This window comes from Ammospiza nelsoni, chromosome 3, assembly GCF_027579445.1.
Source record: "Ammospiza nelsoni isolate bAmmNel1 chromosome 3, bAmmNel1.pri, whole genome shotgun sequence".
NCBI lineage: Eukaryota > Metazoa > Chordata > Aves > Passeriformes > Passerellidae > Ammospiza > Ammospiza nelsoni.
Genome location: NC_080635.1, coordinates 7906186 through 7930423, shown reverse-complemented (window position 1 = coordinate 7930423; position 24238 = coordinate 7906186). Strand labels below are relative to the sequence as shown.

The following is a 24238-nucleotide window of genomic DNA, read 5'->3' as shown; positions in this document are numbered from 1 at the left end:
GCCCATTCTCCCGGTAGGTCACTGTGCTGTGCGGACGGAGCGCAGCAGCACCCACGGAGGTTTGGGAGTTCTTCCCAAGGATGTTTGGAAGTCCCACCCAAGGAGGTTTGGGAGGTCCTTCCCACAGAATTTCCTCAGAGGGGCATGGAGAGAGGCGCTCATCCCTTCTCTCTGGCCTGCAGCCGTAGAACACGAGGGGATGCTCTAAAGCCACCTCGGGGTTAGTTCAGGTTGGGTATTAGGGAAATTCCTAAGGGAGAGAGTGGGAATCCTACATGGGAATCATTGGGAATCAGTGGGAATCCTACATGGGAATCATTGGGGTCAGAAGGGGCCTTTGGAGATGACCAGTCCAACCGTCTGCCAAGGCAGGGTCACCTGGAGCAGGTGACACAGGAACGTGTCCGGGCGGGGTCTGACTGTCTCCAGGGACGGAGATTCCACGGCCTCCCTGGGAGCTGTTCCAGCTGCTCTGCCACCCTCAACTTAAAAAATTCTCCCTCGTGTTGGCAAACTTCTCATGTTTCAGTCTACGGCCCTTGCTCCTCGTTCTGTCTCTGAGCACCACCGACAAGAGTCGGGCACCATGCCCCTGGCACCCGCCCACGAACGGCTCCCCGGGCAGGAGCAGCAACCCGAGCCCTCAGGTGCCGCAGCAGCGCTGGGGGTTCCATTTCCCTCACTCCCTGCGGGAATGCTGGGGCGGGCCCGCCGTGACGGCTGCGGAAGAGGCGTCACAGAGAGGCGGTGCCGTCCCCCCGCGGAGGAAGGACGGGCTGCAAGATGGCGGCGCCGGAGGAGCGGCTCGTGTCGGAGGGCGAAGGCGGCGCCCCGGGCTCGGCGCGGCTCTCCCCGGCCCCGCTGCCGGAGGCCGCCGAGCCGCTGGCGCCCATGGAGCCGCCCCCTCAGAGCAACACGCTCATGGGGCTGCCCATCGTGGCTATCGAGAGCATCCTCAGCTTCCTGTCCTACGATGAGACGAGCCAGCTGCGCTTGGTAGGGGCCGCGGAGGGGAGGCGGCGGGGCGGGGGCCGCGGGGCTGCGGCCGGGACCGGGCTCAGCCCGCCTGGCCCGGGGCAGGGCGGCGGTGGCGGCGGCCCCGGTGCCCCCGCCGGGCTGCTGCGCTCGCCGGGGAAAGGGCTGGATGAGGTGGGGTGGGTGGGATGGGGCTTTATCCCTTCTCCGCTCTCCGGGTGCGCTGCCATACGCGCATTCCTAAAGCTCTTTATTCCGTCTCTGACTTCTTTCATTCCTTTCACGCTCTGTGAGAAAGCACCGGGCTGCCGGCGGCTCGTTTCTCCCAGTGACTGGTTGGGGTGGGTAGTCTATTGTGTCTCATATATGTGTTTATTTTTGCTTATAGGGCTTAAGTCTACAAGTGTAGGAGGTGGTGAGCCTGCTGCTCCAAGAATCCTCCCTTATCTAGAAATGTGGGTCAAAAAAGATGTAAAAAAAAAAAAACCAGACCAAAAAAACCTGCCTGCTTCTTCCAGTCTTAGTGGATGTGTAATAAATAGCATCTAGTATCTGCACCTCTGAACTTGATAATGCCAAAAAAACCCCGCAGCTGTCAGCAAGGAGATCAATGTATATCAATATTTAACTGCCTACAGAAGGAGCCTGATGTAAACCATGTCATATTATGATAAGCTGTTGTCTTACTGAATCCCTTACAAGGTTGTAAATGGAATAATAGTGAGGGAATTAATGCACAGCTTATGTAACTCTCAGCAAATGTGCATGCACTGTACCATTCCTCTTTTAAGAACTCGATTAGTCTAAACTGGATAATATTACAAGTGTATTTCTGCAGGAAATTGGACTGCCTGTGTCCTGGATCAGCAACCTGAAGTATTGCATCCTGACTGTAACTATAAACCAAAAGCTCTTCAAGCAGAAAATCTGTTCTCATTTATACTGCTCCAAGCACACCAGTTCCTAAATATTTCTAGAGTGTGCTGTCAGTCCCCTCAAGGCTTCAGCTTCTTCTGTGAGAGCAGGTAGTGGATCTGTCAAAAAGAAGTGGTGTTTGAGAACCACAGAATAGGCTGAGTTAGAAGTGAGCCATGAGGATCACGAAAGCTCTGGGCCATGCACAGGACATCCCCAAGATCCCAGGTGTACCTGCAGTTTGACCAGGGGGAAGGGAAGTAAATCACATATGTTTGGATATGCCACGTTTCAGGCTCAGAATTGCAGGCACAGCCCGTGGCTGCAGCTTTCCCTTGCACCTTGTGAATGGCAGTGCCTGTGGGAGCTCTCACAAGTCCTCAGAAGGCTTTTTCTTTCTCCAGCTCTCAGTGTTTGTCATGCTCTGTTGGCAGTGAAGGTGAGGAGGTCAGGACTAAACCAGCTGTTTAACTCTCACTGGCACTTAGGAAGTAAAATGTGACACTTTTATGCTCCCTTGTATAGCACCTCCAAGTTCCCTTTTTTAGAAGAGGACTGCCCCTTTCAGAACTTTCAGAAACATGCAAAACCAGACTTGATAAATACCAACTTTGAAACACATGTAGAACAATACTGGGTGTAAAATGAAGGAAACTAACGATTCAGTTGGTCTTTCCCTACTTTGAGTTTTTGAGTCAGTGACAGCCAAGAAAATTAATCTCCATCAAATTCCTAGCTGTTCCCTTAAGCACATCAGAAGGCATTATGAGCATTCTTCTGAGAAGAAAGCAGCCTTTTGTTAACCAGCAGTAATGTAAAGAATCAAAGCCTTTCTGCTGTGAGCCCATAAGCTTGGTCAGCTGGGTCTCTCAGGTGGCTGCTCAGAGCTGGAGGTGTTCTTTTGGCAGACACTGCATGTTCTTCGTAGCTCCAGGTGCTTTGTCAGAGAATTCAGGTGGCCTTTAAAAACAGTAGTGCCCAGGCATAAATTCAGAATGAAATTTCATTACTTTGGGATTTTTTAAGGTGGTGAGTAGCCTTTGGAGAGACCTGTGTGTTCCTGCTCTAAGAGCTGCCTTGCACAAACAGTAAATTTTTGCTTTCTGTGAGGACTGACTTGAGCTGCTTATCAAAGATGAATGTGTCTTATAATAAGTAATATTGTGCTGAAGATACATTGCAGGAGCACATTAATTGAATGACAGATATGAAATTGCTCAGGTCTCATGCCTATTAGAAACATGCCCAAAAGCAACCTCATTACCCCTTAGAATGTGGGATTCCATGGGATAAAGCATCTTGAGGAAGGCAGGAACATCCAGGACATCAATCAGCCTAAAAAAAGTTTGATCATGTTTAGACAAAAAAATGTGGATTCCCTAAATCAGTAATTTTGTTGCATTTTCTGGATCCCAGCATGGAAGGAATGGATGTCTTAATGTGCTTTTTATTTTGGATCACCTTAGCTCAGTGATCCATAAAAAAATAAATCTCTGGATTGAACTGAGTTTGGATCTTCAGTGTATACAAAACACCAGACTGAGGAGTTGGCTGGGTGGGAGGACACAGAGCACCAGAATGTTTTCAGATTGAAATGGAGATAGGAATGTGCATTGTTTATGTAGAGCATAATGAGGAGCATAATCTCAGGCATGAGATCCAGAAGTCTTTTTCTGTCCTCAAAGGATGAGGTAAAGAACATTTCCTGCTTGTGATGATTGCCATCAGGCAGGGCAGGGCCTGGGCCCCTCATTGTGCACAAAGCTTTCCTGAGCATAATGCTGCTGTTCCTGGGGTCACTGTGTGAGAAAGCTGAAATGAAGCACCTACAGGTTAAGCACTGAAGTAGATCCAAAGAGTAGAGACTAAACAATAGGTATTCAGAGAGCAGTCTTGTCTGAAATGAGGGAAATCTTGAGCCCTCAGACTTTTGTTCAGACAAAGTGAATGAGAGGAAAAGCAGCAGCTTTTGCTTTCAGCCCTTTTGAGTATTTACTTCATCTGCTTCCTGTGATGATCCCCATGAGAGAAGCACAGAAAACCCCAAGGATGCCAATGTCTGAAGCTGTAAAGCTTTGGACAAGCCCACTGTGCATGCTGACAGGCAAGCTCACTATCTTCCAGCTTTTGAAGGCTCCTTTTACAGGGATATTTTTAGTGACTTGCAGAAACTTTGAAATTTTTACCTCAGTAGGATAATAATGAAATTCTTAGATTCCAGTTTCTTTTTCAGTCACATGTCTGAGCTTGGAAAGGCACTTCCATCAGGCTATTACCACAAAAAGCATGATTAAAATCTCACAGTCCACAACTTCCTTCCATGGACACTCTGAGAAGGTTATCTTGGATTCTGACACACATCAGGATTACTTCGATTCTGCAGCAAACTTGTGCCTGTTTCCTGCACAATTTGGACAGCATGGCTTTAACATTCCCAGTTTCAGTCAGTGTATATTTACAGGCATTTCTATTTTAAGGTTTCTTGATGAAGTTATAAGCATTTTTCCCTAAAAATAACTTACTTTACCCTAAAAAAGACATTTTACAGACCATGGTGTCAGTGTTCTGTCTAAGAAAAATAACATATTGAATCTAAATACTCTAGGATATTTTATATTTGTTTTGGAGTTGGTTAGTGAAGCTTGGAAGAAATAAAATATGCTTTTTAAGGAAGTTAGTAGATTGTGTCAGTGTGTTTACAAATGAAGTGGAAATTAGTTTATAGGATCATAGGAAGCTGCTTTCACATAAAAGTCAGCACAACCTCTCCTTCTGCTTTTTAGATGGATTTGAAATACCTTTCTAACCGTGAAACTTGAACACGGGGTCTGGTTCGACTTGACCTTTGAGGAAACACAGCCTCTTTCAGCTCTGTGACTAAAATAAGAAAATATTCACCAACATTGCAAATACAAGGATAAGAAAATTCAATTTATGATCTGTTGGATATGTAATATCCAACTGTCTTGGACTGCTATGGACACCTAAAAGTGTAATGAAGCTACTCTACATCTCTGTCCCTATAAATCCAGGTGCTCTATGGTTTAGGTGGTGAACTAGCTGAGAATTACCAGATGATTGGTAACATAAGTTGCAAACAAACACTTTTGTTTTCTGGTGGTCCCGGAGTTTGGGTTGCGGACCGATTATTGGCTAAATACGGGTAATGTCGAGAAATTGGAGCAAATAATCCTTCCTGCTGCGTAGGACAAGCAGAGGAGGAAGGCTCAAAGCCCGGTGCGGTTGGTGTGTCGGGCTGCGGCTCCCTGGGGTCTCTTTGCCGGCAGATGTCACTGTGAGCGAGGTGACAGCCGCTCTGCTCTGCCGCCTGCGAGCGCGGCCGGAGATGTTTCTTTCCTCTGGTGCCCGCAGCCCTGCGCGGGTTCCGGTGCCATTGGAGCTGCCACAAAGCTGCAAAGCCCTGACTCAAAAACGATTTAAATCCGTGCGCCCCTGGAGCTGCCAGCTCAGGGAGGAAAGAACCATTTCCTCCTTCCTGTAGGAAGGGCCGGCATTTTTCCTTATACACAGGAGATGATTTAACTGGATCGCTGAGTGTGGGGCAGTGTGCTGAGGCTCTCCCTCTGCCGTTTGCCTGGCTGATCCTTCTTTGTGAAGAATGTAATACCGAGGAGCACAGACAGATCCACAGCATGGACATACACACAGTCCATGTATGCCTAATGGGCTGTCCATACAGAGCTGTCTGAAAGTGCTCAGTTCTCACAGAACTCGCTCACAAAGCAGAACTTCTTTCTTTTTATGCAGAAGGCATTACACAAAGTAATTGCAGGTTTTACTCGGAGAGGTGAGAATCTTCTTCCTCAAGGTATAAACTTGCAAAGACTTTGAAGTTATGAAATGATGAGTGTATGGAGGAAAGGAGTGTTTATTTTTAAAAAAACCAACATATTTATTGGCAAGTGGAGTCACAGTGGGAGCTGTGGACCTAAGTACCTAAAAAATCCCAACAAACCCAAAACTGCTTCAAAGAACAGTTGGGTCACTAAGCTCTTGTATCTTCAGAATTGAATAGCAATTGCTTTAAACTTTTGTCTGAGTTGGCTTTGTCCTGTAAGTGGTAACTTTGTGAAGGTTTAACTTTAGCAATTTTTTGTATCTTCTGCAGCTCTTCGTGTCCCTTCTTCCTAAATCTGTGGGGCAAAAACCCCCAAGACTACTGGTGTCCAACAGCAAATAGAGGAATCCTTTAAACAGAGGAGACTTTCTTATACAAAAAGGAGAATCTTGTTCCATGTGCAATGTTTTCCATGTGTTTTTAAATTCAGTTGTGGTTGAGTTAAAAAACAAAAGCCTTAAACGCTGGAAGAAAACCACCATGATTTCTAGTCTTTAAAAGTTTCTGGTTTTGAGACTACAAAATACTAATTTCATCTACCAGAATCACTGTGGAGACCATGCTGAAAGCCAGGCATGGGCATCTGCAGCTTCCATTAAAATCAGAGGAAATTGTATTTGCTTCTAATAGGTGCCATTCAGCCCACTGTCTCTTGTTAGGCAAAATCAACAGATTTATTTGTGAACTGTGTGAAACATAGCTGCTCCTTTTTGGAGTGTTCTGATCTTTGGTGGAGATGGGAATGCCTTAATCTCAACTGCAGTTTTTGCTTGTTGAAATGGAGCAAAAACCAGTAAGAGAATCTTTTGCTAGCTGGCAGGTAGAGATAAGATAATAGTAAAAGTGAGTTGTGGCCTTAATTGAGCCTTAAGATTTCTTTTTACTTAAATACAGGTTTGTAAGCGCATGGACTTGGTTTGCCAGAGAATGTTAAATCAGGGATTTCTGAAAGTGGAGAGATACCACAACTTGTGTCAAAAGCAAGTTAAAGCTCAACTTCCAAGGTATGTACCAGTTAAAACTGGAATTAAATGTAATTGTGTTAGATTCATTTAAGCAGGTTCTTGAAAAGGAATTCCTTTCTGGCTAATTCTCTTATATATCTTGAAAATTTGAGTCACATTTGCCTTTATTTAATTTTTTTTTTTTTCTAAAAGCACCTTGAACCTAAGATTTAATTTCAGAATAGTGGTGTGAGAAGTGTGTCTGGTATTTCAAACAGAGAGGTCTGGGTTCTGTATTAATCAACTCTTCTGGCAAATCAAACGAAGATTCCTGGGAATGAATAAATGCCATTCCTTTTCAAGAATAACTGCCTTCACTGATGATTTATCAAATATTCTGCTTAAAAAAAGGCAAGGTTTTTCACTGGCAAGGATTAAATGGGAACAAGGAAGGAGGGGTTTGACATGTGAGCATTACTGGGAACTGGTTTCTCACTAAAGCCATATCTTTCTTCCTCTTTCCACTGAACAAGAGCAGCTGCTGCTGTGTACTATCAGATTTCCCAGTCAGAGTGAAGAAACTAAATGCTACTTGGCATAGAGATCCTTTCTCAAAAAGGGTTTCTAGCTCAACCTAAACTTCACAGTAGCTCTTTACTATGTAAACTTCACTACTAATATATTACATTTATTATTTCAATTGCATTGAAGTACTGACCATATGAGTGAGTGGGATAAATGTATTCACTCTGACTCAGTGTCTGCTGCTGTCAGTATTGTACCCTTGTTCTTAAATGTCCTCAATTACATAAAAAATTTACTATGCACGAGGTATAGTAATTACTTAGAGAACAAATTTTGTCTAAGGAAGTGTAGTGTGCTGTTACTAGCTGGGTCTCTATAGTATCTATTATCTCTGTGAAGACAAATGTTAATGGTTAGAGGGTTTTAAGGGTGAAATTAACTTGGCAAATGTTACAGTTGGATTTTTGACTCCTTGTTAAATGAGTGTCACCTTGTGGCGTGTTTTCCAGACGGGAGTCAGAGAGGAGAAACCATTCCTTAGCTCGCCATGCAGACATCCTCGCTGCTGTGGAAACGAGGCTCTCTCTCCTAAATATGACTTTCATGAAGTATGTGGATTCCAATCTCTGTTGCTTCATACCTGGAAAGGTAAAATGCTGACTGTATTATGTGAATATGTATCTGTGTTTAAAAAATAGGATTGTGTAACTTAACCTGGCACAGCTGGGGAAAATTGATATTGTGTGTGTGTATACATATGTATATATATATATTTGCAAATAAACCTACAAGCCAATACTCTGTTTTACCAGGCAGTCTGAAATGAATAAACCAGGCTGTATTTAAATATTAATTATTATAAATTAGATTTCTCTTTGCCCTTAGATTCTCTCTTGATTCTGATGTTTGGCTTGTGCTATACTCATCTTCTACAACCTTTTAGAAAAAAAACATGTGATCAGGCCATCTGAAGATGTAGTAATTTAGATTACACATAACACTAGGTACTCAGTCAATCATGATTTTATGCACCTTCTTAAGGGTTTGAGTACTTCAGGTTAATTGAATTAAGGTATTTAGTATGTCAAAACACTGTTCAGTATTACAGTGGATGGTATATTTTTGTAGAGTAGGTGGAATTAATTTTAAATGTAAAGTGTGTTAAATGGGAACATTACTGAACAGTTCTGGTGTTTTAGAATAGCAGCCCAGCATTAAATATAAATTATGCAGGCAAGATGTACATTTGAGATACTGATGTTTTATAAACTGTGAAATCACCAGTGCACAGGGGAATTGACAAAATCAGGCTCAGAGGAAGACTGGTACAGCTGAGGGATTAAATGAGATCAGTGAACATTATCCTAATGCTCTATTCATTGATCTTCCCATGTAAGGTGTGGATATGTTGATGTTACTTTTTGGCGGGCAGAGAACTGAATTGCAGTGAGATGAATGGAAAGGATTCTGGGGAAGCATGCAGGCATTTATGCATACAGTGGTAGGATAAACTGTGGGCATGGAATGTATTCTTTATCTTATTTCTGTTACTCTTGTTGACTTGATATTTAATTAATTTTTAATTATATCTTTGTATGACTTTACATTATACTGTTATATACCATGTATTTTTTAAAAATTAATATAATGAAGTCAAATGAACTTAAGTCCCTGATACTTACATGGTAAATGGGATTCTTAAAAAAAAAGTTGCTTTGCTGTTCTGAAGAGTAGAGGGAAGGGCAGTACTCACCCTGTCCCAGTAGAGGGAAGGGCAGCGTTTATCTTAGACCAGGGGTGTGTAGGAGTTGGGCAGGTGAATATGCTTTTCCTTGTGGGCACCAACTTGTAAGCACCTTGATTTTATTTTGATACAACTGCTAAAAAGTTGTTGGTGTTTTTTTTCTAAATTATTTACTTAGTGTGTGAGTTTGCTAGCACTGCTGCACTCCCAGCACAGTTACCAGTTCACCCATTAATTAATATTTTGGTCAATCAGATTCAAGGCTCAGTGTTCACTTACAGTCTGAGGTTTCTCTCCCACCTGCTTTGCTTCCCTCAGGAAATGTCACCATAGAACTGCCAGGAAGTGAATTTGTGTTAGAATATGCAAATCCTGGTTTGAGGTTCAGCATTCTGTGATAGCAGAGCACTGCTGCAAGGTTTTCTATTGAGGATGTTGTTGCTAACAGGATATAGAGTGGATGAAATTAGAGCAGTGTCATTTGTTGTTTGCTGATGAGAAACTTAGGTCTTGTGTAGCTTTTGGGACTTTTTAGCTGAGCTTCCTTTATCAGAACAGATGGTGCAACTGTATTACAAGGTCCTTACTATGTGTGTTCTTCAAACATTCTTAATCCTGTGCAAAATACCTGTACAGCTTTGGCTAAGACACCAGCACTCCTATCTTGACCTGCTTCAGATTTTAATTCATAAATTAGTAAGACTCCCTTCATCTCTCTGTATCTCTCCTAACTAAAGGGCTTTGCTTTCCAAACCTGTCAAGAGATTTTTATTCTCTGTCAATAGTGAATTGATGTTTTGTAAATGAATATATTTTCGATTTAATCTGAATTTGCACTATTTTGTTTGTATGGAAGTGGACTCAAGTAAATATTTACAGCTCTTCAGGCTGACATAATGCTAATTCTTGCTACTCCAAATCTGTTTCATGACTGGCAGGGGTAGTGACTGCTCTGCTTTAGGGCTTCTTGCTTCAGGGTCTCCTGCAGGAAATGATCATGCTTTGCTGAGTATAGATTATGTAACTTGCAAGCCAGCTATGCCTGTACTTCACATTTCACCTAATGAGTGTTATTTCATGACTTTGAAGAGAGCTGTTGTGATAGATTTAATGAATAGCTTCTCTGATATATCATGAGCAACACTTCAGAAAGCTGATCTGAAACTAAAACACACAGTGGTGTGCAACTGTTATGTGGTAAAAACCCCTAAATATGCCAGAATTCCTACAACAAACTGAAATAATCTTGCCTTTATCAGAAAATCCTAATTCTTCTTAAATGTTTTAGGTAATAGATGAAATTTATCGAGTGCTAAGATATGTAAACTCTACAAGAGCTCCTCAGAGAGCTCATGAAGTTCTTCAAGAACTAAGGGACATTTCCTCCATGGCTATGGAATATTTTGATGAGAAGATTGTTCCAATACTGAAAAGAAAGATGCCTGGGTCAGATGTATCGGGACGTCTAATAGGAACTGCCCCAGGTATTAATTCCAACGTATAGTTCACTTTTATTTAGTTGTTCTTTAAAACAATCACAGCACTGTATGTTTCCTAAGCTCCCTCCCTTCAATGGGAGCTTTATTACATAAATATTGATGATACTTGTTTTTAAGAATGCTAACTGAAATTCATTTGCTTTGAAAGTTAAGGAGCCTTTGTACTGCTAAAAGAACAGTCACTTGAATGTATGTTGGAGTTATGCACAGTGTGTATTCATGAAACAAATGCTTTTGTGCCACCAATGAACGAGACTTGATCGCTGCATTTGGTTGAAATTTGGCACATGAGATGACAACTCACTGCCTTTTATTTTTAGGACAAGCTGCAAATGAATTTGTCTAAGCTGTAATAGCACATAAGAGGGCTGGAATGGGCTTTTTTTACTTTGCTGGGGGTACTGTTTTATGCACTAACAAGCAAAGTAGTTACAGGTAATAGTGAAAAGGCAATTAAAATAACAGTCTATAAATAAGCCATTAAACTGGTCCTTGGAATACTCTGTCAGACTTTCCAGAACTTTTGTGAACTAAAGTCCAAGGTAGTTGCCTCTTGCTGAATTTATCCTAATGGTAAAAGGCAAAAGATTGGTCAAATTGTAGAATTTTCCCTATACAGGATGTGTTCCCATTTTAGGAAGTGTGAAATTTAACTTTCTAGAAGGATAACTTAGTAAAAATTAGGGGGGGAAAATACATCTTAAGTAAAACCAATAGGCCTAACTGCAGATGCTTTTGTTTCTTGTATGTGCTGTCCATCCTTTTAGCCATAAGTGTGTATGCCACCTTTAGTATATCCTGTTAGTTGTACTTTAATTTTTATAATTATATACATTTTAATTTTAAAATTATAGTCCTGCTAGTTGTACTTTAATTTTTAAAATTATATATGGATTTAAATTTTTTTAATTATATGTGTTAGTATATAGTGAGCCTCTCAGCTGAGGAAGTATTGCCCAAACCCACAGTTGATATCAATCAGCTTTTCAAGGCCAAGGCTTTGTGATGCATAAAATGCCTCTCTCTTGTTGAGGGAAGGGCAGCACCTCTCCAGCAGCAGCCCCTCAGTGTCCCATAATGGTAGCTGTGCTGCCATCCTGATGGAAAAAAAGGAGGAGAAGGAGGAAGACTGTTCCAGACTCTTCTGTCTGTAGAACACTTACAGTTGCACCTCAATTGCACAGCCTTGCTAGAAGAGTATAATGACAGAAAAAGTGATAGATACCTTTTATGGCAGAAAAAGTGAAAGAAATTATACAGTAGCTGTTAGTCTCCTTGATTTGCAGGAACTTTATTAGAATCAACAGTTCCAAGCTCAGATTCCAGTATGGTTTTAGTGCTTAGGAGGAGTGATTCTAAAGAAGCATGGAAAATAAATTCCTTTCTTCTAAAATGTAAGTTATACCAAAATACCTTGTTAAGTTCCAAACTACAATTTTTTAGAACTTTAGCTGCAGCTAAGACAGCAGAATTTTGCTGTTCTAATGAAAGATATTTATTCAGTCTTAACTATTCCATATTAAGTAATTTGGAGATGTTTTGTGGGATTTTGTCTTAATATGTGTGACATTAAGTCTAGATGACAACACAATAGTTGTACACAGTTTTTGATGCAGCAAAAGGAGGGGGGCTTATATACAGGAAATGAATTGTTAACTTTTTTCCTGACTACTGAAAAGCTGTAAGTATTTTAAATTAAACTGGTTGTGCTCTGAGATTACCACGTGTTCTTGGTAGACACTTAAGTGACTGTAAATTTGTTTGCCTGTTCATGTAACTTGCAGTGGGTGCTCAGATTCACGTGTGGGGAGTAGGGATAAGCAAAATACAAACACCGGGCTGCCGTTTGTGCCCGTAAGTTGCAGAGCATTAATCACAGCTGTCTCTGAAGTTCCAGGGCCTTCTGCAGCGCTGACAACCATGCAGCTGTTCTCCAAGCAGAGCCCTTCCAGGCAGGAAGTCACCAAGCTGCAGCAGCAGGTGAAAGCCAACGGCACGGGGCTGACGGCGCTGAAGCGGGAGATCTCGGAGCTGCGCCTCAAGGTGCAGGAGCAGCAGAAGCAGCTCCAGGATCAAGACCAGAAACTGCTTGAGCAGACCCAAATCATTGGGGAACAGAACGCGCGCTTGGCCGAGCTGGAGCGCAAGCTGCGCGAGGTGATGGAGAGCACGGTGGGGAATTCCTCGGGCTCCGGCTCAAACGAACAATCTCCCAGGAAAAGGAGGAAGGCGGTGGATGCCACAGACTGTCCCAGGAAATCCAAACGCCTTCGGAACAGAAAATAACCGGGGAGGAGACGGCGCCTTCAGGAGGATGCACTGCTCTGGTAGCCCAAGCAGGCCTGCTTGTTTGGATACTGTGACCAGCTCACGGTGTCACTTAGGCTGCTGGCTCTTCAAAACACCACTTAGACTTGAACAGTGATTTTCTTTCATTGACTTTTCCCCTGCTTTCTATATGGGTGGGCCTAATGCACAGAATCTTTAAGATTTGCAATAGCTACATACTAACCAGACCTGCTCTGTTATGTTTTGAAGGGTTAACCTTTTTTTCCGTGCAGATGTGTTTGAAAGTAAACTTATTTGTGTTTATGCATATGTTCACATGAAATCTTAAATAAATTGTCTTAACTGACTAAATGGTTAAGAGTAAAAACAGATGTCCTGTTCACTTGAAGGAAAGATCCGCTTTTAAAACCTTGTTTTTGAGAACTTGACCTTTTTTGTTACAAGTGACCTTGTCTGGAATGTCTGAAAAGTAGTTAATACTTTTTGGGGTTCTCTGTAACGAGTAAAACTGACTTCTTAAGCTGCAGTATTGGCTATATATTTTTGTAAACTTCCACAGAAGGGCCTTCTATCCAGTCTTCACATGCACACACCTTGGTTCTAGGTCTTGGGAGCCATATTCTACATTTGCATGGATAGATGCATGTACAGCTTAGTCAGCCTGCCAAAAGCACTTGCCTGAAACTGTTCCAAACTCTGGGAGAGAGCACAGAGACCTGTCAAGCAATTCCTTTGTTCCTCAGCCATAAGTCAGTCTCTGCTTTCGGGCTGTGTGGCTGCCCCTCACTGTTGTTAGCCAAAGCTGGAGAGTGGAGAGGCTGCCTGTGCATCACCTGGGTCATGGCCAACACCCAGCACCTGCCAACTGTCCCTGGAGTCACCAGGCTCTGGGGGCATCGTTGGAGTGAAATGCTGTATTATGGTAAAACTTCAGCTATTTTGTGTGTCTGTGTTGGGGTTGGGGTGGAAATTTCTCTGTAACACTGATGACAATATTCTAAGCTTTCCTTATCCTAAAAGGTAAATCACTTCAGACAGAGCTTTAATTTCTTTTGCACTTCTGTTTTGAGCTTGTAACTGGAAAAGCATGTCTTGCACTGTTCAGTCTCTCTGGTCACTTTAACCACCTCAGAGTTGTGTACAGTGATTATTCCCCCCCTGCCATCTGTATATTTTTGGAATCTTATACAAATACCATTGTCCTTGGTTTTGTTTTAATGTACTAAACTATGTAGCTTTATCATTTGACTTTTGTTTTCTTTTTTTAACCAGCTGCTGCTTTGTCTTTAGGTGGTTCTGAATTCAACTTGGTATGGCACTGAAAATGCAAACGCTGCATTTTGTAGCTGTTCACAGTCTTGATATTCCTGCTGTGGGTTAAAGTGCAAGTCCATTTGTATGGCTGTCAGCATAACCTAGTGGCTGTATTTAAAGCACCAAACAAATCAGAAGTTGTCTGGTCAGGTATTACATAATCGTGGCAAACTGACATTTTTCCTGAAACTTCAGCTACAATTTTTACTTCTAACACACAGTAGGTCATAGCAGCAGTAACATTACAAATGTAATATTTGACAGACATTCAGCTTTCAAATAAACTTCTCGAGAAGTTTGAGTCTTTTCCAAAAAAAAAAGGCATTTTTCTTAATAATCAAAGAAATGATAGAAGGCTGTCTGAGAGCAGACTTAAACTGTTGAAGGAGCATTTGCTTTTACTGGTTTATACAGCTCAGAATGTTTTTTACAGGTAACTCTGTCTTGGAGATAGATACCTGCTGTTCAGCTTAAAAATACTGGCGTATACCTTAACTTTTAAAATACAATTTTGAGTCAAAGGGTCAGCATGATAGCTAGAATTACTGTGTGATACCAATTCATTGAATGGTTATTTGTGATAAAAAAATCCTGTAATGGACTAATTGCCAGCTACTTGTGGTTAAATGCTTCCAAACAAGTATAAACTTGGGAATTTCATTTACTGAAGGGGTTTATTCATACATTTTGAATATTTTCACTTCAGATTCTTTATTAATTTCTAGAATATGCAGACAATTTCCCCCTCCCCACCATGCCAGTGTACAAATCATTTCAGCTTAGTCCAGAGCAGCATTTCTGGATGTGTTGGGGAATCTCTGGCTGTTGCTAAACTGAGCTGGAGAACAACAGCCAATTGTTCTGGAAGTGTTCTCTGGGAACTGTGCCAGCTTGGGCCCTTCAGCTCAAGGAAGTATCGTGTGCTCCAGGACTGCAGGTGCATCCTGCTCCTCCATGTGCTGACATTTATCATTCCAGTGAAATGGAATGAGGCCCATGAAACTTCAGGGGGAGAGGGGATGGTTACAAGAAATTCCACAATAAAGGTACACCAGTGTTTTGTGTTTCACATCCCAGAGAGGGAAACATCAGATGCCTCTTGGCTGGAATGTACACCAGAAAAATATACACATGGGAAATAAAACCAGAATGAAATAATTGTTTGGGCAAAATAGCTGGAGCTTTAATTTCTGACACCGTATTGTCCCTTGTTAAATAAAAAGGATAAATTTTGCAATATCTGAACAAGCTGATGAATCGCCTGAAGTAAAACTATATCTCTTTTCACTCTCCATGCCTGTGCACATTTCTGTGAGTTGGTGTATCAGCCTGGAAGTCGTGTTGGTGGTGATCAGTGATTGTATCATCTGTTCAAGGGAGAGCCTTAAAACACTGAGACTGAGATGCAGTTTGCAAAATTACCTGAGAAACTGATTTATTTGCATCCACTGTTCACTTTCAGTATTTGTGTCAAGGGCTGAAAGAGGTCAGAGCTGTCAGGGAAAGCAATATTAAGTGTCTTATATCTGGTTTCTTAAAATAACTTGAAAATACTGAGACCAGCTTTACTGCATTTTTGAAAATAGCACTTGCTTAGAAAAATAGCACTTGCTTAGAAAAATAGCACTTGCTTTTTGTTTCATAGTAAGGTTGGGGATTTTTAAAATGAATCTGTGTACCTAGTGAACATGGTGAAAATAAGATCAAAAGGTACCATAGTGATACTTTTTTGAGGGAAAAGCTGTTTGTGACAAGGTCTTGCTTCCCAAACTGAAGAGCTTCTGTGTAACTACAGTGTGTAAGGACTCTCCAGACCTGGGCCAATGGAAGTGCTGAAGGAAGGAAGAGCACCTGCACATTTCACAGATTAAATACCGATGGAAACAAATGGAACTTGGTCAGTTCCTGGTAGTCAGCATTGCATGTTAATGTTCATTAATACTACAAAGGATGCCTGTGTGTAACTTGTTAATGCAAAAGGTAAGACCAAATTGAACAGAAACTTGGTTGCTCTTACTCAGATCTTCTAACAGTGAATTGTGGGGAGCACTAGGGTTGCCAAAGGAATTTTGAACATCAAGAGCCTCTTGAAAATAGGATGATGTAGGATACAGTGCAATGTGTCTCAGCACAGGAGAGGATTCTCTGATTCCTTGGTGTTCCTGATGCTTTTAGGAGGGTAATTAGCAAATTTCAGTGATTGTTACTTCATGAATTAGTAAATTCAGTTTGGACTGTTTTACAGCAATATGTCAGCTAGTTGTGAACTATTCTGTTCAACTCAAGTTGCATTTCTGTGCTACTGTGCACTGTACCTGGGCCAGCTTGCTTGTCCATGTGCTCTCCACTCCTGCAGCTCTCCTGCCTGGATGTCACCTTGCCCATTCTAAGGATGCAGTCCTGGCTTTGGTTCACATGTAAATGAACATTCCAGGAGTTTTGTTCAAGCCTTGTGCCAGCTGAAGACACAGTAGGTCCTGGATCTCACTGTCTCTGGAATGGAAAACATCACACACAAACACTGTTGGCTTGCTGAACACCTAATCTTGGATATGTTACACAAAATGATCAAATGCAGTGATTAAATAGGGAAAACACTTTGCTCTCCAGTACACTTGGACAATTAAATTGCCCAAAGCTTTCCTATTTAATTTTCTTTTAGTTGTTTAAGCCTTGTTTAACTGCTCTGGAATGTTTAGTTCATAAACCTGGGGTATTGTGTTTAATTCATGACCATTTACAAACCTGTGTATGTTTGTGGTGCTGTAAACCTGCCTCTGTGTATCTAACTCCTGACACTCCTCCAGTGCTCCTGTCACCTGCTTGTTGCTTTTTGATGCAAGGCAAGGTGACTTGGTTCTGAGGAAATGGCACGGCCACTCAAACTCTCTAGGGTCACTCGGGTTAAGAACACACGCAGATACTAGCATGGTGGATGGTTTAAGACTTTTATTGTCTCGTTTTGTCGGGTTTTATACTCAAGAAAGTTTTGGTTTTTTTTACGTTAGGGGGTTTTACTTTACTGTAATTGGTTAGTAGGGAGTTGAAAGTTACTAATGTTAGGGGGGATTACATTCTTGGGTGATTTTTTATCATTAGGCGTTAGGGGGAGAGGAATCTTGCTGCTTTCTGTGACATGGCGAGATTTTCTGAGCGCCTGACCCTATCTACTACACCTGCTGCCACACTCCTTTTGGCAGGATCCTTCCCATGCCTGAGGAGCCCTTTAGCACAATGATGGGTAGCAGGGCTAATATTTGAACTCCAACCAGAAGGGAAGGCTGTCAGAAGTGTTACATGTGGTGTTTGCAGTGCAGCTGAGTGAAACAATTGTGACCCCGGCGATTCTGCAGTCAGCTGCTGCACTGGCAACCCCAAAGCTTCCTGGTTTATTGTGAAATGGTCACTGACCAAAAAGTAAACCTGGCAAGGTCACAGAGCCTCGATGCAATCTAGGCATCTGCTTTGCCTCTGATGCTGCACCAGTCTGCACAGTTCAGATTCTGCGACTGAGGAGGGAAAGGCTGAGCAAAACCTTTCCTGTGTCTCACCTCCTTGCTGCATTTTTCACTTCTAAGTCCCACCCTAATGTGCTCTAATTAAAATGCATGCAAACCAAACTATTCACAAAAGTGCTATGTTTTATAGATCTTGTGCTTTGCCCACTGCTTCACAGAATTGCAGACATTGAATTTCCCCTCCAATAGCCCTCTTGCATGTGGGACTTCCAGCAGCTTGTAGGCATGAGCCTTTTGAACTCGTTATTACTAATAAATTTAAAGTGATGAATCATAACCTTGAGGTACTAGTACTACCTAAAGAGATAAGGCATAATTTACTTTGTGATAATAGCCTCCATTGGTTTTATCACTAGTGCTGATTTAGATTAATTTGAGTGGATTTTTGATCTACTGGTGTAGATTATTATGAGCGGATAACTGAAATTCCAACAAGTGGTAGTTCAACAGGGCAATCTTTCTCACTGAACTGCCCACAATCAGTGTTTTGTGACAAATACACACAGTGACAGATTAAATAGAGGTAAGTTCTTACAGAGGAGTTTGCCAAAGAAGTTCTTAAAATATCTTACCACAAAAAGGGAAGGAAATGCAGACTTTGCTACAGGTGTTTGGAGTTGTAGTTCAGTACCTTTAGGCAGGGGCCTGGAAGCACGGGGTCAGGCCAGGAGAGCAGCTCACGGGAACGCGGGGTTAGGACGGCGAATGGCTGTTCCCTGTTCTGAGGGCTGCCCCTGCCCGCTCTGAGGGTTCCTCCTGTCCTCTGAGGGCTGTTCCTGTCCTCCCTGAGGGCTCCTCCTGTCCCGTCTGAGGGCTGCCCTTGCCCGCTCTGAGGGCTTCCCTTGCCCGCTCTGAGGGCTCCCTCCTCCTGTCCTCTTTGAGGGCTGTTCCTGTCCCCCGCTCTGAGGGCTGCTCCTGTTCGCCCTGAGGGCTCCTCCTGTCCCGTCTGAGGGCTGCTCCTGTCTTCTCTGAGGGCTGTTCCTGTCCCCCTCTCTGAGGGCGGCTCCTGTCACTTTCTGAGGGCTATTTCTCTCCGCTCTGAGGGCTCCCCCTGTCCGGTCTGAGGGCTGCTCTTGTCCCGCTCTGAGGGCTGCTCCTGTCCCGCTCCCCGAGCCCCTCAGCGCCCGCCCCGCCCCGCCGCCAGGGGGCGCAGCGGCGGCGGGAGCGCGCCCAGCAGCGGGCGGCGGCCAATGGGCGGCGAGGGCGGGTCGGGGGGGCGTGGCTCCACGCCGCCTCCGTCGCGCTATATAGCGCGGTCGCGGGGGCTCGGCGCAGCGGGCGCGCAGCCGGCGAGGGGATTGCTCGCTGCCGCGATGGGGAACACTGTGGCCAGGGAGGATTTCGAGTGGGTCTACACGGACCAGCCGCACGCCGACCGCCGCAAGGAGATCCTGGGTGAGGGAGCCGCCGGCTGCGTGGCGGAGCGGGGGGGACGCGCACGGGCACCCCACAAGATGGCCGCCCTTGTCGGGGGGCGCCGCGGGCTCCCGGAGCCTCCCGGCGGGGCGGCCGGAGCCGGGCCGCGGACGTGGGGGCGGGAGCCGGGAGCCGCCGCCTTGGCGGCGCTGGCGGGGGAGGGGAAGGGAAGGAGCGGGGAAAGGAGCGGGGGGGGGCGGCCGCCTGCGGGGGCCGAGCCCGAGGCGCGGGGCGGCGGCGGCGGGCCGGGCTGCCATCCCGGGCGGCGGAATAGCAGCCCCGGTTCCCCGGCGGCCTCGGGCCGCTCCCTGCCCGCGGGACGGCGGTGCCGGGGCCGCTGTGCGCAGAGGTCACCGCGGCAGCCGCGTCTCGGCCGGGGCTGGCGGATAGCGGCGGCGCTGACATCGGGGCTGGGGCTGAGCCTTCGAGAGCCCTTGTGAATTACCGGGGGGGTTGTGGGCTCAGAGGCGTTTCCTTCCTGAGGAGGCTGATGCGATGCTGCTGCTTGCCATGTACGTGTGTAGTTGCTGAGCAACGCAAAAGTGCTAAAATGACTTGATTGCAAATGATTCATTATAGCAGTAAGTATCACAAGTGGAAAGGTCACGCGTTTTCATTACCTTTGCAGACAATTCCTAACTGGGACAAAGGGAGGAATAAACTGTAATTAATTGGGATAGTTGGCTGTGAGGAGAGCTTTGAAATAACTTTCTTCATTGAATTTTTTCCCATCTAGCTAAACATCCGGAGATCAAAGCATTGATGAAGCCAGACTACAACCTGATCTGGGTGGTTGTGCTGATGGTTCTGGCGCAGCTGACTGCATTCTACCTGGTTAAAGACTTGGATTGGAAATGGGTTGTCTTCTGGGCTTACGTTTTTGGAAGCTGCATTAGTCACTCCATGACTCTGGCTATCCACGAGATCTCCCACAACAGTGCCTTTGGCAACTGCAAAGCCATGTGGAATCGATGGTTTGGAATATTTGCCAACCTCCCTCTGGGTCTCCCCTACTCCATCTCCTTCAAGAGGTACCACATGGATCACCATCGGTACCTGGGCGGTGACGGCATCGATGTGGACATTCCCACCAACTTCGAGGGCTGGTTTTTCTGCACCCGGTTTAGGAAGTTCATATGGATTGTTCTTCAGCCCTTTTTCTATGCCATTAGACCTCTCTGCATCAATCCTAAACCCATTAGTCGACTTGAAATAATCAATTTATTGGCTCAACTCGCCTTTGATGTGGTAATATATTATTTATGGGGAGTCAAATCCATTTTTTACATGCTTGCTGGTTCAGTACTTGGTCTTGGGTTGCACCCAATTTCGGGACACTTCATAGCTGAACATTACATGTTTCTAAAAGGACATGAGACCTACTCCTACTATGGGCCACTTAATTTGCTCACTTTTAATGTTGGCTATCACAATGAACATCATGACTTCCCCAATATTCCTGGCAAGAGCCTTCCACTGGTAAGTTAACTTCTAAGGTTATTACTTTTTCTTAAATTAAGGTAGAACACTAACAGAAGAATGGAAGTTGGGAGATTAAAACCAAAAAGAAACCCCACAATATAAGTTTAGTGATAAAGGAGGTGATTATTGAGCATTTTAGTGATAGCCTGAACAAGCTTCCAGTTTGCTGCTGCTCAGTCCTCTTCCATAAAAGGAGAGGGGAGGGAATGCATGTCTTATGCTTTGCACTAACTTTAGCTTTCTGTAATTACAGCCTGTCTTCTGAATTCTTGTTTCTAAGTATGCAAGAAACTAGTTAAGAGGTTGTAGTTAACTCTGGAGGTTTGTTATCTCTGCCATTGAAATGTTAAGGACAGTACTGTAATGTGTGCTTATCCTTCAGTCTCCTCTGTCAGGGACATCCTCTGGTGGAGGAACAGAGAGGGTTTGAGGTCCTGTTAATGTTTACTGTACTATTGACAAATGTTTAATAACTTCTCTAGTCTGCAGCACTTCAGTTTCCTCTGGCAAGAGCCTTTGACCCCTAAGTAAGGATCAGCTGTACGTTGGCAGTGTAGGACAGGCAGAATGAAGAGTTTGAAGCCAGGATTTAGACCTGTCATGCCTGCATGAGTAGCAGAGGTGAAGTTCTCCTGCTTGAACCTTTGCTTCTTACAGTCAGAAGCTTCCTTCTCACTGTATCGTGTTTCCCAATTGAAGAATGGGAACACAGGCTTCAGGGTTACACCTGAATCTTCAGTTTTTCATCAGACACTAAATTTGCAGTTTGACAGCAGCTGTGGTGTTGGTCTTACAGCTTTGGTATTGCATTTGGCAATAGTGAGACCTTGTAAGATCATCCCTCTGGTGAAGTCCAAACTTGATTGGTATTTCTGTTGTCAGTGGTGGAACTGCAGCTGAAGTAACTACACCAGCACTTTTAGCAGGGCAGGTAGATCGTGCAGTTGGTTTGCTGAGGCTTTGTGTGGTCTTTTGTAATTTTTTTTAAAGCTAGATGATTGCTGTTATTAATAGATTTTGATCTTTCAAATGCAGTGAAAGTTGCTTTAACTCACCTTTGATATGTGGGTCTGTGCTGTGAACCAGCATTTCACTTCTTGGGTAGGTACTTTAGCTATAAGAAGGCTATGAATTTTTCCAGGTTTTTAATTCTGGGGTTGGACACCCAGTTCTGCTGCAGGACTCATAATCCACAGCTCTGATAAGAAAACAAAGCCTTCTTTTGGAACAGTGCAGTTAATTTGATTGGATTGGGCTGCTGTGCTGTGTGCTAAAAATCCCTGAGTACTGAACACTTGATTCCTCAGCACTGGTGAGCTGAGAGTTATTAGTGTTGAGTAAAAGATCATTGCCTAGGTGCACTATTTTATAGGTGTGATGGGTCTAACAAGCTTTGCCTTCAAACCAGACATGTAAATATCTCAGGTTTGTTTGCTGCTTATACAGATTGATGTTATTTTTTGGACTAAAGCTATGGAATTTTGTGAAGAATCCTTTTTGTTCTGGTCATGTTTTTAAGGCTTTAAGTGGCTGGCCCTAAATAGCAGCGTGGGCACCTAACTGAACCTGCTGCTCTCAGTTTAAACAGTGCCCTAGTTAACATGTGGAACTGAGAACAGTCTTTGGAAGTAGTTTCTATTCATTCTTTGAAGTTTCTCTTCAGAAACAAAGTATTCCTCAGAAATAAAATGCCTTTTTTCTCCTGAGTACCGAGATTTGAAGCTACAAGTAAAAATAGCTGTGCTAAACAGCTCTTCCTAGAACATAAAACATCCTTTTACTGTTAGTTGTATATCTGTGAGTCAGCACTGAGCTGAGTCACACACTTTCAATAGCAACCAAACCACTTGCTTGGTGAGCTCCATCACCCTGTAGGAAGCATGGTGAAGGAACTTTGGAAAGTTAGCTGAGTTTGTTCTGGCAGCTCCAAAAACTTCACAGCAGATTTACTTAATAACTAGGGAACTGCTTTTTCCTTCAAGGAATGTTTGCATTGTGGCACGAGTGGCCTTTCCTGTAGGATCTAACTTCTGGAATGGAACTTCCTGTGCTGTTACACATTACCAGGCTACACACTGAGGGCTGTAAAGTTGTCACAAGTGCTGTTAACATAACCAGTAAATAAACCTCATATCTCTCCTTCAGGTGAAGAAAATAGCAGCTGAATACTATGACAACCTGCCCCAGTATAACTCTTGGATAAGAGTCCTGTATGACTTCGTGATGGATGACACAATCAGCCCATACTCACGCATGAAAAGGCAATTAAAGGGTGAAGTGAAGCAAGATTAAACTTCTGGCAACCAAAAAACTCTGAAATGTCTGCTTGCTTTAAAGTGGCTGGTATAAAGGTTTCCTGCTAAAGCTGTTCACCTGTGTCCTGAATTAAGATGTACAGCAACATAGCAATGCATCCTTAAGGATTTTGTAGCAGACTCCAACCAGCTATAACATTCCTCACAGTCCTCAGATTTGTTGGTTTAATGTGTCTCTGTTTGCCTAAGGATCAGTGTTATATGCATTAATGCAAAATCACTTTGTTACAGAATTTACTTTGGTAGGTGTTAAATTTATATAAAGTGTCTGACTCATAACAGTTTAAAAGTTCTCAATGTATATACTGCCCTCAACATGCTATTTAGATGGTAGTTTTAAAATGCTGTACTTACCTGTTAATTCTAAACTAACATGATTTGTTAACTTAAACATTCTGTTGAAAATGTTTCCAAACTGATGGTTGGAAGAACTAAATTTGCACAGAATTGTTCAGTCTGCTTTTGTTTAAATATGTAATTTAAAGCAATGCTTTAAAGTTCCATCTTTTCTACTGAGAGTACCTTAAAGGAGCAATCTGTCAGAATGAAACTGCTATCTTTGAGATGGCTTCTGTGACTTCTTTGTTAAAAACAAAAAAAGGTGGGGAATTCACAGGTATTGCCAACTCCAAGGGTCCCCCCTACTGCCTGAGCTGCTTCTGTTGGCATGTAGAGTGAGCAGTGGCATTTAGGCAACTTAATAAACCTGATCTGGGGTTTCATGTGGGAAAAAGTCTTGTTTAGAGAGTTTGGGGGTTTTCTGATCTTTGAAGAAAAATTATTACCATGTTACTATGGCTTCAAATATAAATATTTACACTTACTTGGAAATTTGGCTTTTATGGAAAAGTGAATGGATGAAAACAGACACTATTTTGGCAAGCAAGTCTAGCTACAGCCCCTGACAATACTGCCTATTAGCACATTAGTCATTTGTGTACACAGAAAGGTTGTTAAATAATCTTGTTTGGTTTTTCCCCCCTAAACCTACAGTACCCTCCATAAATACTTGTCTTTCTTATATATTAAAATGTGGTCAGAGGTGGTGTTATCAAACTTCCTGCCTAGGAAATTTTTCATTGGGAACAGAGGGACATTGCTGCACAGTGAAGAACCTTTCCATACCTCAGCACAGCAGATTTGCCTCCTTGGCTTTAAGCAGTCAAACCTGGCTACAAATTATCCTTAAATCTCAAATGGTGGCTCTGTGTATGTTCTTCATGCATCTGAAAGAAGGAATCTGAGGAAGGTGGAAGTTGTAGCTGCTGTAACTCAGTTTTAGATGCCTTCAGCTCCTGTATTTTGGGGTGGTTTTTTGGGTGTTTGTTTTGAAAAGGTGAGTGCCTGAAAAGATTGTACTGGTACCTCTTAACTCGACTGTGGTGCTGTTTTAATGTGTGTTTTGTTTAAGTGTGGGCCCTTATCTGTGGCTAAACAATAGAA

The 24238-nt window shown here is 43.3% G+C and overlaps 2 protein-coding genes across 2 annotated transcripts; both read left to right on the top strand.

The window, feature by feature from the left end:
• The first annotated feature begins 771 nt into the window (after positions 1–771).
• FBXO28 (F-box protein 28) lies at positions 772–15312 on the top strand. The gene is made up of 5 exons (XM_059469534.1): positions 772–996; positions 6644–6753; positions 7728–7866; positions 10251–10446; positions 12353–15312. The coding sequence occupies exons 1-5, from the start codon at positions 784–786 to the stop codon at positions 12745–12747; spliced, it is 1053 nt and encodes a 350-aa protein (XP_059325517.1). The 5' UTR covers positions 772–783; the 3' UTR covers positions 12748–15312.
• Positions 15313–18795: 3483 nt separating this feature from the next.
• DEGS1 (delta 4-desaturase, sphingolipid 1) lies at positions 18796–23626 on the top strand. The gene is made up of 3 exons (XM_059468430.1): positions 18796–18977; positions 19735–20477; positions 22626–23626. The coding sequence occupies exons 1-3, from the start codon at positions 18896–18898 to the stop codon at positions 22770–22772; spliced, it is 972 nt and encodes a 323-aa protein (XP_059324413.1). The 5' UTR covers positions 18796–18895; the 3' UTR covers positions 22773–23626.
• Positions 23627–24238: the final 612 nt, after the last annotated feature.

Excerpts from the sequence above, each read along its gene's own strand:
- FBXO28 (XM_059469534.1), top strand. The coding sequence starts at position 784 with ATGGCGGCGCCGGAGGAGCGGCTCGTGTCGGAGGGCGAAGGCGGCGCC. Across the intron at positions 7,867-10,250 it reads GTTGCTTCATACCTGGAAAG|GTAATAGATGAAATTTATCG; the intron begins GTAAAATGCTGA and ends TAAATGTTTTAG. Across the intron at positions 10,447-12,352 it reads TCTAATAGGAACTGCCCCAG|TTCCAGGGCCTTCTGCAGCG; the intron begins GTATTAATTCCA and ends CTGTCTCTGAAG.
- DEGS1 (XM_059468430.1), top strand. The coding sequence starts at position 18,896 with ATGGGGAACACTGTGGCCAGGGAGGATTTCGAGTGGGTCTACACGGAC. Across the intron at positions 18,978-19,734 it reads CCGCCGCAAGGAGATCCTGG|CTAAACATCCGGAGATCAAA; the intron begins GTGAGGGAGCCG and ends TTTCCCATCTAG. Across the intron at positions 20,478-22,625 it reads CTGGCAAGAGCCTTCCACTG|GTGAAGAAAATAGCAGCTGA; the intron begins GTAAGTTAACTT and ends TCTCTCCTTCAG.